This window comes from Danio rerio, chromosome 14 (genome assembly GCF_052040795.2).
Source record: "Danio rerio strain M-AB ecotype USA chromosome 14, GRCz13ab, whole genome shotgun sequence".
Taxonomy (NCBI): Eukaryota; Metazoa; Chordata; class Actinopteri; order Cypriniformes; family Danionidae; genus Danio; species Danio rerio.
In genome coordinates, this window is record NC_141034.1 from 38,764,899 (window position 1) to 38,779,022 (window position 14,124).

The following is a 14,124-nucleotide window of genomic DNA, read 5'->3' on the forward strand; positions in this document are numbered from 1 at the left end:
GATTGTCACGAATTCGTCTGTCCATCCATACACACATCCATACACATATTAAGTAGTTTAATTTTTGACACACTACCGTCTTCTCCGATTTTGAAGAGTGAACGCCATTCACGCTAAGTTTCTTTACTCAATCTGGCCGTAGGATGGCGGTGTCGTGCTTACTCAATGAACCATCACCGTCTATCCAAAGAGGAAAATCTATCAGCCAATCGGCTAGCAGGTTTCCTTTTAAAATGGGGCACCGGGAAACTCGGAACCAAAACAAACGTCATTATTTACTCGTGCACTTGAATTGAGAAGGACAAGAGTAAACAGAGATACAGTAAGTTTAAACACTTTTTTTATTTATTTATTCATTAAGTTAAACGGTTCGTTTTAGAAAATGAAAGCATGCTAGTTCAGGTTACCATATGTAACGTTACTGATAAAATATGCGTTAACGAACTGACGTTAGCGGAAATAAATTTAGTTACCAACAGTTGACTGCATTAATTAAACGACATAGCTGCTTTTCATTGTCTTGTTAAAGGTTTATTTTGCACTTAAAAACTACAATATTTGTTTTGCTTGTCTGGCTGTGCAAAGCTACAGACATGGAAACCATGATTTACATGGATCAGGAGAATGGCAGACTGATGACTCCAGCTATCAAGTCTCGGCAGAACAGACTGCACTCAGCTCCAGGTCAGTACCAACACTGAGAGATCATTCTGGGTACGGGACTTGTACAGGTTAGTAACGAGGGTTAACGTTATAGAGAGCATTATGGGGAGTCTAACGTTACTGTAAATAGTCCTTGAACAAGGGTTTCTTGTCTATGATTTTGGAGGCCCACAAAACTATATATATATATATATATATATATATATATATATATATATATATATATATATATATATATATATATATACACACAATTTTTATTTATTTTATTTCTTTTTCAAATTTCAAAATTCTACTTTAACACCTAAAGGCCCGTTGTCAACTGATGGCCAATTTAGATCCTACCCTAAAAAACTCACAAAGCCAGAATATCAAGTTCCCACTAGTCAAAACAGAAACTTTCAGATAGATGTTTTAAAGGGATAACTTCGTTAAACCCAACAGGGAAAAATTACTCAAGATTTACTTGGCATTTACCTCAAATGGTTACAAACCTTTGTTTCTTTATCTTGTTAAACACTAAAAATATTTTGAAGAAAGCTGAAAGCCTGTATCCATTGATTCTCATAGTAGCAAAAACAAATACTGCAGAAATCAATGGTTACAGGTAACCAGCTTTTTTTCCAAAATATAAATTTGTTTAAACAGGTTTGAAACCAGAAATGTGTAAGTAAATGATAATAGAATCTTATTTTTTTTGATCAGCTGTCTCCTAGCTAAACATTTTTGTTGTTTTTGTTTGTTTTTGGCTTTTTAATGTATGCACATGTTTTCATTTGAATGTGTAACAAGAGTAAATTTTATAGCACAAAATTTAATCTGTTCTGTTACTTGGTTATGTGCCCAGCCAATCATTTTGTCACATCTTAGACATTTGTTTTGAATTAATTTCCTAACATTTTAGAAATTAAGTACCACATTAATTTGCAATACCCAGGTCTTTCATGCAGATATATATATATATATATATATATATATATATATATATATATATATATATATATATATATATATATATATATATATATATATATATATATATATATCATATGTTTGCACAATGATTCATTTAAGAGTCTATATGAGTAGAAACGCATCGTTAATAGGATGTTAATTTACTCACCCTCTGATAATCCAAGATGATTTTTTTCTTCTTTCCTTCAGTAGAAAATCTAGGATCTGTATTTGTTGATGACTTGATATGCTAATTAACTAACACCGAGATAAAAAAAACTAATAATATTAATACAGAAACAAGGCCACAATCCCATTTATGACCTTTTTTTGTGTAAATAAAATTGGTTCCATCTGGGAGTCTGATTTGACTTAACCCCCACCCAAATAAAATGAAACTAAACTCCCCAGGAGACTTTTTTTGTTGTTAAATTTATTACATATTTTATCTTTATCTTAAGTAAAATTTAAATAGTTATTCATAAATTTGTCTCTTCTCTTCAGATCAGTGCTTGAGAACACCTCTGAATGGAAAGGCACATCTCGGAGCTCCTTTGCAATCCAGTCGAAAAGCTTTGGGAGTCATTAATAAGATTGTCAACCAAACAAGCTCTCATGAAGCTGAGGAGAAGACTAAACCTGCTGAAGCCAAGGTTGGTTCTTCAAGTAAAGGTTTTGATCTGTCCCGGTCTCAGTTAAATATGCAGATCAAAGCATTTTCATAATACTCTTAGATGAATTGAATGTATTTTGTTCCATCAGTGCAAAGTGCCTACTCCACTTCCTACTGAAGAGTTGCCTGAGATTGAGAAGTTCTTTCCATACAATCCAAGCGGTAAGTCTGTGCTGCTTTCTCTTTGGAACTGAAATGTTTGTTCAGCTATTGACTGTCCTTGTCTTGTCATGGCTGTAGAGTTTGAGTGCTACAGTGTTCCAGATGAAGTTTACCTCAGTCGTTTCTCTCTGGCTGGTCTGGGTAAACAGACATGGCTGCCTGCTTCCCCTGTGAAAGAGTTTATTGAACCATGTTTGCCACTCTCACCTTTAAAGATGCCCAAAGGTATTGAATGCATGAAATTGCAGATTAAACATGTATAAATGCAAAAACTCTTTATGCCCAACTGAACTTTGTATATTAAGTCTTTTATTTCCTCAACTGCAGAAGTGGAATACGGTGATGAAGTGGAGGCTTTCCTACAGACCATCAATGAGCTGACTGAAGTTGACTTGCCTCCTGAATGTGACTTTTAAGCTTTTTTTTTTTTTATGTGTGTGCCTTAAACCTTGTACATTTTAAAATTGTTGGCTTTGTTATTAAACTATATCAAACGTTACAGAGGATTTTTTTTATGGTTCTTTATTGCATTTTTTTTTACATTTGGTACATAATTAAATGCTTTAATCTAAACATGCTTGGTTTTTGTTTTCTCCCCCTCACAGTGAGGTTGTGCAGGTATTCAACTTACCAATTGAATAAAAAGAAAGAAAGAACTATGTGGTTCTATCAACTGAGAGACAAGCAAAAAGTAAAGTGTAAATAGTTCCAAACCATTGTGTTTCTCTCTGTCTCTCTCCTGTTGAAGATGGCAGCTAAAAACCAGTGCCACACTAGGCAAAACAAATACTATGGAAGTCAATGGTTGCAGTATTCCAACGTTTTTCAAAATATCTTATGTTCAAAAGAAGAAATAAACTCTTAAGGATTTGAAATGAGTAAAAGCTGAGTAAATGACAGAATTTTCCTTTTGAATTTGCCCTTTCACCCGTTTAAGAGGCCTTCAATTGAAGCAGTCTTGCATTCAAGTAATTATTTAACATCTCATGTGCTGCAGCAAATGAATATCTTCAGTATTTTTCTTATTTTCTTTTAAATGCACATTTTAATGTAAAGTAAATTTAGTAACAAGAACAAAACCATTTATATGCAAGAACAAATTAGCTGTAGATGTTTGTCTGCCTAACAATTAAGTAGCTTTTTCTGACCATTTCTCTACCTAATCTTGTTTCTGATTTAAGATTGACATCTCCGCTTGAAAATGATTACCCCCCCCCCACCTCAATACAGCTGCTGCTTGTTGTTTTAAATAAACATTTAGAAAAATGGTGACACTGTAAAATATTATTCCAATTTAAAATAACTGTCTTTTTATTATTGAATGTTAAGCTAATTTATCACCAAGATTTAAAGCTGAATTGAAAGAATCAATACTTCAGTGTCATAGAATCCTTCAGAAATCATCCCAGTTTGACAATATGCTATTTGTTAATCAATTATCGGCACTCAATTATTAAGTCTTTTATTAATGTTTATCCTACCTAACAACTAAGTTGTTTTTTCCGACCAAATGTTTTATCCTATTTACATAATCTAGTTTTGCATTTACGATTGATGTCTGCTTGAAAATAAGACCAATCCATTTGTTGAAAGGTGTATTTCCCCCCCAATTCTGCTGCTTGTTGTTGTTGTTTCTTAGTTGTATTGAGAACATTGTCATACATGTAATACTCTTCCTGCAGCGTTTCTCACAATGGAAAACTCTAGAGCTATAACAAATGAACAAAATTAAGCATTTTTATCTTTATTAAAAGAATATTCCCATTTTCATGTCTAAAGACATTTTAAAGTGCAAACGTTACTCCCATCAATAGTGGTAAAGTGGGGAAAACAAAAGGTTACAAACAAGAGTACCAGGTTAGATGGAATAATGCTAGATTAAAAAAGGAATGTTAAAAAATATTTACAATTATCATATTTACAATGTTATTAGCACCATTTGATAATGAATTGGAAATATCCCGCAAATATAAGCAATGAAGCTAAACACTTTGTACAATTTGGCCACCTATTCTAAAACTGTTTGAAATTAATGAGCATTTTAAAGTGGATTGTCTCATACATACATACATACCTATTCTTCCTCTATAATCTGACCACAGTCTTTTCTTGCACTTTCACCAGACTAGTATTTCCTCGTACTATCTTCATTCTTCACTCGCATATCATTCTGTAACATGGATCTTCACCAGACACCCAAAGACGACATCTTTTTAAATGCAAAGTACTGTAATAAACCGGCTGCTTCATCATCTTTATGCAGTCGAGTTGCAAGTACAGCAGTCTGTCTTTGAAGAAATCCTCATGTTAACCTTGAAATGGCATATAGTCATACAACTAAGTCTTCTTGATCAGCAGTTTCCACTAAGTCCCCTTTTTAGATTCCCATTCCTGGTTAAAAAAAAAAAGCATTACATTGTAAGTAACACAAACACACACATGCACACAACATGTAAGATCTTAACAGCAGCACCCTCAAACTGATCGATGAAACTCATTAAACACTGACTCACTGAAGACGGACAATGTTTTAATGTGATCTCTATTGATGCAGCAAGCTGTTCTGTTTGCGATATCTGATTTTTGATGCATTGCGCTGGATAATGTTGTGAACGCTGATGTGTTTACCTTGGCTTTCTGCATAACGTTTCCTTTTGTGGATGCATAGATTGACGGGGGCCGCTTGCGCATTTCTGAGGCGCAGTTCACTGGGAGAAACGACTCCATATACTGAGCGTCCGTCCTTTGGGTCTGTGTGAAAAGTAAGTAGCACTGGAAGTCAAATGTTTGGGATCAATAAGTTTTTAATGTTGTTTTTATTTTAAAGAGTTTTCTCTGCTTTGAATAAAAATTGAGAAAAACAGTAACATTGTGAAATATTATTACAATTTAAAATTTATGTCTTATTACTGAATGCAGTTTAAACTAATTTATTCATGTGGTTTAAAGCATCAATACTTCTGTCTTCAGTGTCACACGATCCTTCAGAAATCATCCCAATATGACTATTTGCCATTTGCTGATTAATTATCAGCACTCAGTCATTAATAACAATAGTTCATAAACACTTTACAAAAATCCTTTTAAGTAATGGACTGATGTGAAGATCTTGATTTTAACATATGGTTACATTTGCGACCTGGTGACTCTCGCCACTCCAGCCCACAGTCTTCCTTTGGTATCTGGACTTACCCTGTATCAGCCACGCTTCTATTTTATTGTATATATTTGTAATGTTGTGCTGTTTCTGCTATTAGTATTTTGCTTTGTAGCACTTTGAGTCTAAGTAAAGCGCATTACAAATAAAAAATATTATTATTATTATTATTATTAAAAAGGTTGTATTACTTAATGCATTTACTTACATGAACGAACAATGAACAATACATTTATTACAGTACATGTTCATGTTTGTCAAATACAGTTGTTCATTGTTAGTTCATGTTAACTCACGATGCATTAATGTTCACAAGCATGAATTTGCATCGTAATGCATAGTAAATGTTGATCTATCATTAATAAAAACTGTACATGTGCTGTTTATACTTAGTTCATGTTAGTAAATACATTAACTAACGTAAACTAATGAAACCATATTGTAAAGTGTGAATAATAATTCTTATATTAACAATCTTGAGGGAAAAAAATGTTCTGCATAGTTTTGTGGAAATACAATGTCTTCATTTTACTTCTGAACACATTAATGTGCCCTTGATGAAAATAAAAAATCATTTTAATTGTACCTTTGAACTTTTGAGCAGCAGATGATCATGTGACTGAAGACTATTGATCCCAAAATTATTTCATTAATTTGCATAACAAAGAAAAAAAGAAAAATAAATAAATATATAGTTGAAGTCAGAATTATTAGCCCCCCCTGAATTTTTAGACCGCTTGTTTATTTTCCCCCCAATTTCTGTTCAACGGAGAGCACATTTTTTCAACACATTTCTAAACTTAATAGTTTTAATAACTCATCTGTAATAACCGATTTATTTTATCTTTGCCATGATGACTAAATAATATTTGACTAGATATTTTTCAAGACACTTCTATACAGCTTAAAGTGACATTTAAAGGCTTAACTGGGTTAATTAGGTTACCTAGGCAGGTTAGGGTAATTAGGCAAGTTATTGTATAAAAAGTGGTTTGCTCTATAGATTATCGAGAAAAAAATATAGCTTAAAGGGGCTAATAATTTTGTCCCTAAAATTGTTTAAAAAATTAAAAACTGCTTTTATTCTAGCCGAAATAAAACAAACAAGACTTTCTCCAGAAGAAAAAATATTATCAGACATACTGTGAAAATTTCCTTGCTCTGTTAAACATCATTTAGAAAATATTTTAAAAAGAAGAAAAAAATATGAAGGGGGCTAATAATTCTGACTTCAACTGTATATGCGTTTGTGTATGTATGTATATATATATATATATATATGTATGTATATATATATATATATATATATATATATATATATATATACACACACACACACACACACACACACACACACACACACACACACACACACACACAAAAACACACATTAAGTCTGTATATAAGAATATAAGACAATAGGAAGTAAGTAATAATGTAATGTGTATTTATATAGTGCATTTATTGTCTATGGCCATACACCCAAAGCCCTTCACAAAAGGGGGGCCATGTTGGGTAAGGGTCGATGGAGGGAATTTGGCCAGGACACCAGGGTTACACCCCTACTCTTTACGAGAAGTGCCATGGGATTTTTAATGACCCCAGAAAGTCAGGACCTCAGTTTAACATCTCATCCGAAAGACGAGTCTAGTCATTACCTTATGTGCAGGTTTAGACTCTGTTGGCGCCTCCATTTCTCCTCCAGCTAGAGATTTCTTCAGGTTTTCCTTCACCTGGGTGAGTTTGAGCTCCAGGTCCACACGCTCACCCTCTTTCACCCGACAGCTGTCCTCCAACTTTGTTAAACACTCCTCTAAAGCCAACTTCTGCTTATCTGCACATATAGATGTAGAGTTACAGTTACATGTACATTTCTGGCAGATCCATTGTGACACTAAAACCAGAAATTACACCAACATTATGGACACTAGTAAATAAGCTGCATGGTTTGAGGGCAAAATTTTTAGATGAAAAAATATGAATTATATATTATTATTATATTACTTTTAATTATTTTTTATGAATATCAGTAGTGAATTAAGCTGCATATTTTGGGGCAAAATGTAGTTTTTATTGTTGTTGTTTTTTTAATTAAAAATACTACTAATTATTTATTATTATTATACTATCATATCAATATTAATGGTGGCATGATGGCTTATTCATTCATTTTCTTGTCAGCTTTGTCCCTTTATTAATCCGGGGTCGCCACAGCGGAATGAACCACCAACTTATCCGGCAAGTTTTATATGCAGCGGATGCCCTTCCAGCCACAACCCATCTCCGGAAAAACGGTGGCTTAGTGGTTAGCATTGTTGCTTCACTGCAAGCAGGATGCTTGTTCAAGTCCCGGCTAGGCCAGTTGGCATTTCTCTCTGAGTTTGCATATACTCCCTTTGTTTGTGTACGTTTCCTCAGGATGCTCCATTTTCCCCTACAGTCCAAAGACATGTGCTGTAGGTGAATTGGGTATAAGCAAAGTTGGCCTTAGTGTATAAGTGTGTGTGAATATGAGTGGTATAGGGGTTTCCCAGTACTATGTTGCAGCTGGAAGGGCATTCACTGTGTAAAACATATGCTAGAATAATTTGTGGTTCATTCCATTTTCCTGATAAGGAACTAAGCTGAGGGAAAATGAATGAATGAATACTTTTAATTAATTATTTTTATGAATTTCAGGAGTGAATTAAGCTGCATTGTTTAGGGGCAAAATTGAGTGTTTTTTTTTCCAAAATAAAAGTACTAACAATTATTTATTAGTATTATAATACTATCAATTATTTTATGAACATAATTAAAATATTAAGAAAAAAGAGTAATGCTTGATAATAGTACCATCATCACATCAAGATAACTTGCAAATAAAAGATATATTTATATTGTAAAGTTTTATTTAGATAGTATATGTTTTTTATCGTAATTTAAATAAAAATTAATATGTCTTGTGATTATAAAACAACCACTAATAAAGGCATTCTTCTCCTGAATTAATTAGTTTTGAACCCAAAATAACTATTTTAATTGAGCATCTGTCTACTGAAGAAAAATAAAAAAAGCTTTCGTTCTCACCAGTTGCGCTCTTCATCTTCTCTTTTGCCTCTCTTTTCTTCTTCCGCAGTGCGACTAGTACAGTTCTAATGCTGTCTATTTCTGTCTCCAAGTCTTCTTTCTCTTTCAAGTAGCGGCGCGCGTCCTCCTGTGCCCGCGTTTTCCCGTACCTCCCGTATTGATTTGCGTCTGAAATGTCAAGTGCAGGTCAAAGATCAGACACTAGAAGTCTGTGGGAAGGTGGCAAAGCTCTTAGCACTCTTGCGGTGAGAGAACGAGTGTGAAAATGCAGAGAGCTGTAGATCAAACCGAAATGTCTTGTTAAGCTCAGGTTACATTATTCTGACTGCTTTTGATGTGACAGTGCAAGAACTTTCAAAATGGCCCAAATTAGGCTGAGCAGTCAGCAGGCTGCTAAGAAAAATTCAAGATGGTCATGAACTGCTTTTCTTTATTTTGTACTGTTCATGGTATCCAGATTTATTTATTTATTTATTTATTTATTTTTTTTACATAAAGTCATCATTTAGAAGCAATAGTTCAGTAGCTGAGAGAGCTGAAAGTGATGCTATTTAATGAAACACATGCAATTACAAAATCACCAGGTATTTAAGTAAAGATCCTTTGGTTTGACAGCAAATGTAACCCTGCAGGCCACCCAACCTGCTCTGAGCTGGGATCGAACCAGCGGCTTTCCACATGGGAGTCGGTTGCTTTACCAAGGAGGCTAAAGACCATTGCCTCTATCGTCAGTCGCTAGAGCACCTTCAGCGGTCAGAGGAATGAGGTTTACCTGCTAAGCACATCTGGCCACTGCTACAAAACATGTTAAGAAAATGTGCTGCAAATTCTCACAATGCCAACAAATTAAGAAAACATGCAGCATTTTCTCACAACACATGCAAATAGGACAGAAAACAACAGAAATGTTTCAAGAGGATCCCAAATAGGTTACGAACCTGATTATTTAGGGTAATAACATACAAAAAACAAGGGAATCATGTAATCAGGATGCTAAACTAAACAAAAAAATCCTTTCAAAGACCACCTACAACTTCACTGACCAATAGTCATGGCACAATAAACAAATCCAAGCTGGCTCCGTCACATTTTTGGGTCCCCTTTAAAAATTTCAGTTCATGCTTTTTGCATGTGTTGTGTAAAAATGCAGCATGTTTTTTTATTAGCATTTTAAGAATTTGCAGTGCGTTGCAGTGCAGTCATTTGTTTGCATTGTGAGGATTTGTGACACATGCGTGTTTTCTTAAATTGCAGCATGTTAAGCTCTCTCAACCATCGTACAATAGTCCATTTATTGTCCTATATTTACACCCTACAAGTTTAGAAATTAACATTTATACACAAATATTTCTGTGTATAAAGCATCTGTTTTGTGAGAATAGCTTCTCATATATGTTAACAACCCATACAGCTTTACTTAGACATTTCCTCGAGCGAGAATGATGTCGTCTATAACCAGTCAGCGAAAATGGGCCATTAGTTAATAAGTTGTTTGTTTATTTTTTACTGACACATTCTGAGGTAAAGCTAAACAGTGGTTTAGAAGCCTGCATTGATCTTGAGGCGAAGTTTAGTCAAACTATTACATAATAAAGTTGCTCGATTCACAACCTGCTATTTTGGCAGATTGGCTTAAATGAAAATAGTGTATAGACTAATAAGAAAGTGTTAAGTTCTGAATCTTACAAGATGTTTTTACAATGTCATGACCTCTTATTTGTCAAAATGAATTTAGATGTTTCATTGAGGTCTTTAAAAGCATTATACACTGAAGATTATTACTATGGCCCCAACAGCTGTGTTTGATGTGTTAGAAGTACAGCCAGTGCAGGGCAGAGAGTGATGGGACTCACTGGAGCCGTGGCGCTTTAGGGTGATTTGTGGACTGGGTTTTCCTGTGTCACTGCTGGAGAAAGATGAACGGCGCTTCGTCTGTGCTCGTCCCCTCAATCTCTCATTCTCCTGCTGAAGAGATGAAGAGTATCAGGTGAGAAACAAAATGATCATGATGCCGTCTATACAAACTGATGTACTTTATGCTGTATAATCTGGGTCAAAACACAAGACTAACGGCATTTTTGACTGTCATACCTCAGATAACCCTTATTGTGTATACAGTATATTAGGATACATTTACACAACAGTGACATACCAACAAAAAACTGTATGACAACGATTTAAACCCCGTTTTCTAAAGTTTGCTTTTTCCGGACCCCAAAATGACCTTAAAATGCCAAATAAAATATTCAAAATAATATAATAATTTTTTTAATATCTTTACTTTAATAACTATGTTTGTTTCCTGTGTTATTATTAGATCAAAACTATTAAAATTGAATTTATGATTTAATTCTATTAATTTTTTGACCTGGTACAAAACTATTTTCCCAACAAAACTAAAGCTTTAAAACAGCACAATAGGGTAGTTTAAACAGATTGCAGTATACTACAAGAACAAATATAGAAAACAGTTTAAAAAATCAAACAATATTTTGGTAATTTACAAAATTCTGAAACATGAGAAGACCACAAGAATGTAAAGAGCTGATGTTTCTGTGCCTGAGGGTTCAGAAAATCTTTAACAAGCCGCACACAGGCCAGAGGTCATGACGACTGAACCTGAACTAACCCCTGATTACTGCACACATAGTCATCACACACTTCTCAGCTTTCATTAAACACCAGTCAGAGCACAAGGAAATATCTGACTTTGTTTTAATCCGAGGTTAACAGCAGTGCCATACTTAAAAAAACAATACATTATTTGTATATTATGACTACTAGATTTGAATAACGTGCTTTAATATATACCCTTTAAATATACACAGCATCTTAACAAAATGTGACAACACTGAAGCCTTCATTGCATTTGCCTTTCTGCAGCATTACAATGATTTTTATTTTCAAATAGTGAGAGTAATATCTGAACTTAATATGTTTTGGACAGATCTGAGGCTGTTCTCTTTAAGATGGACTATGTCATTTTTGTACAGTAGCCTAAATACACAGACACATTACACACTAAAGAAAAAAATAATGATAAGCCTTGCATAAAGAAGATTTATTCTATATACTTTGAGTAAACAACGTTAAGTGTATTTTGAATGTCTTTTGAGGGTAGAAAGAGATGCAAACTGGGCTTGTAAAAAGCCTCCCCTGAGAAAAAGATTGGAAACCACTAGGCTGATTACAACTAATTAAAATAAGGCATTTTTGTTGATTCGATCTCAAGGGGCAGGGTCTGAAATGTTGCCATTTTCCAGTAGTTTATATATTTGACTGGATTGCTTTTGTAGACCCTCATGTAGCTGAATGCGTTTAACAACCACCAAAGACCACCTACTCAATCTACTCATGTAATTCTTAAACATTTCAGTTGTTGACGTGCTAGCCAGACGGGATTTAAACTTTGTGTTTAAAAAAACTTTGATTTAAAAATTGTAAGTTTGTTTGGAAAAAACTTGGAAAGCTAGTGTGGCTTTTACAAAATGTCACTATATTTATTCACCATAGACATTTTCTTTTAAAGAAATCAAGAAAGTAATCAAAACTTTAAGACTTTTTGTTTTATTTTGTTTTTTATTTTATTTAAAATGTAAAATTTTATTCATTTGTTTTATCTTTATTTAATTTTAATTATTTAATTTTAATTTTATATTTATATTTATTTTATTTTTATTTTATTTGTAATTAATTTTTATTATTTTATTTAATTAAAAAAATTTTTAATTTTATTTATTTATTTAATATTTTTTATATATTTTGTATATTTTATTTTACTTTTTATTTTATTTGTAATTACTTTTTATTATTTAATTTAATTTTATTATTTTTATTTTAATTTTTATTATTTATTATTTTATTTTTATTTAATTATTTATATTTTGTATTTTATTTATTTTACTTTATATTTTATTTTGTATTTTATTATTTTATTTTGTATTTTATTTTGTTTTTATTTTATTTTATTTTTATTTTTAATTAAATTTAATTATTAATTATTCGATTTATTTATTTTATTTATTTATTTTTATTTAGTTTTTTATTTTATTTGACTTTTTATTTTATTTCAAATTTATTGCAATTATATTTTATTTTGTTATTTAGATTTAAATTTTTAATTAATATATATTAATATGTATTAATTAATATATATATATATACACATTTTTTTTTTTGTGAGACTTAAACTCACCAGGCTTAAACAGGAATGTAATCAGATCGCATGTCCATACCAGATGTAAAAAGGGCCTTAAATCAGTGTTAGCATACAACCAACTCTTTGTTCACATGTGAGAATTGTGCAGCCACAAACCTCTGTGGTTTCAAAAGGGACCTCGTCGTACGTTCTTGAGTCTGTGGATGTTGCCCATCTGAATAAACAGAATGAGAGGCAAGAACTGTTACAGTAGTTCAAATTAGCAAGAAAATTCTATCTTTAACTCTCCACCCCTCATCTCCTTTATCCTCAACTCACAGGAAAGAGTGACGTGCAGCTGTGCGGATATTGGCAATAGTTTCCACATCTACATAATCATAATGAAGGGACTCTGGGTCTGCAGAGGAACCGGTTTCTGCCAACAGGACACCCAGCCAACGGCCCATGTCCTCTGAACAACTCGCCTAACACAATACACACACAAACAAACATGAAATACAAGTACAAACACAGAAAAAGACTAAATAATAGATCACATGCACACTCAAAATATATATTTTTCTTGCTTGTTCGAATTACCAAATTAAAATGAACTAAAACAACTCAATTATTGAGATTTTATTTGTTTTATGTTCAATTTACATAAATTTGTTAAGTTAACTTAATCCAGGGGTGTCCAAACTCAGTCCTGGAGGGCCGCTGTCCTGCAGATTTTAGCTCCAACTTGCCTCAACACACCTGCAAGCATGTTTCTAGACTGCCTATTAAGAGTTTGATTAGCTGCCCAGGAGTATCTAATTGGGGTTGGAACTAAACTTTGCAGGACACATGCCCTTTAGGGCCGAGTCTGGACATCCCTGACTTAAACGATTTGTGTTCAGACAACATGAATGAATTGTGTTGAACCCTGCTTTTTTATACAGTGCAGACATAAACTGATGAAATTAAAAGATTGGGCAGAATTTATTTAAGTAAAATAAAATAGTAGTAAAAACAGAAAAATAATACAGTAAACAGCAACAGCTAATTAGCATGCATTTTGCTAGCAAGATTTCAATGTGGTCATGTCATTAAATCATGAACATTTTCTGCTTGTTATCAAACTATTTCAAAACTGTAAAAAGAGGCAATTCAATCCTAACATAATGTTATGATAGCCGTTTTACCATTATTTATCAATACGTGGCTCTTTTTGGATTCTCTGAAGCTATAGGAATTAAAAATGTACAACAGGAAATACATTGGGAGCACTGTTTTTGTTTATGTCCCTCAAAATGCTTATTGCTT

General features: G+C 33.0%; 2 protein-coding genes across 5 annotated transcripts in view; one reads left to right on the forward strand and one right to left on the reverse strand.

Annotated features, from left to right (window-relative positions):
* The first annotated feature begins 217 nt into the window (after positions 1-217).
* Positions 218-3,022, forward strand: pttg1 (PTTG1 regulator of sister chromatid separation, securin). The gene is given in 6 exon segments (NM_001271474.2): positions 218-322; positions 586-684; positions 2,122-2,270; positions 2,380-2,452; positions 2,531-2,677; positions 2,780-3,022. Coding segments are annotated over 5 exon segments (549 nt in total). The 5' UTR covers positions 218-322; positions 586-593; the 3' UTR covers positions 2,869-3,022.
* A 1,158-nt stretch (positions 3,023-4,180) lies between these two features.
* The window catches only part of afap1l1a (actin filament associated protein 1 like 1a), a 68,069-nt gene continuing 58,125 nt past the window's right edge, over positions 4,181-14,124 (reverse strand). For 2 of the 4 annotated variants that reach the window (XM_087280672.1, XM_087280671.1), the window contains exons 13-19: positions 13,156-13,301; positions 12,994-13,051; positions 10,532-10,640; positions 8,679-8,846; positions 7,268-7,443; positions 5,081-5,203; positions 4,181-4,843 (exon numbers count right to left, since the gene is read on the reverse strand). In XM_087280672.1, the coding sequence (XP_087136798.1) occupies positions 4,817-4,843; positions 5,081-5,203; positions 7,268-7,443; positions 8,679-8,846; positions 10,532-10,640; positions 12,994-13,051; positions 13,156-13,301 (807 nt within the window). In that variant the 3' untranslated portion in view covers positions 4,181-4,816. 4 annotated transcript variants of the gene reach the window in all.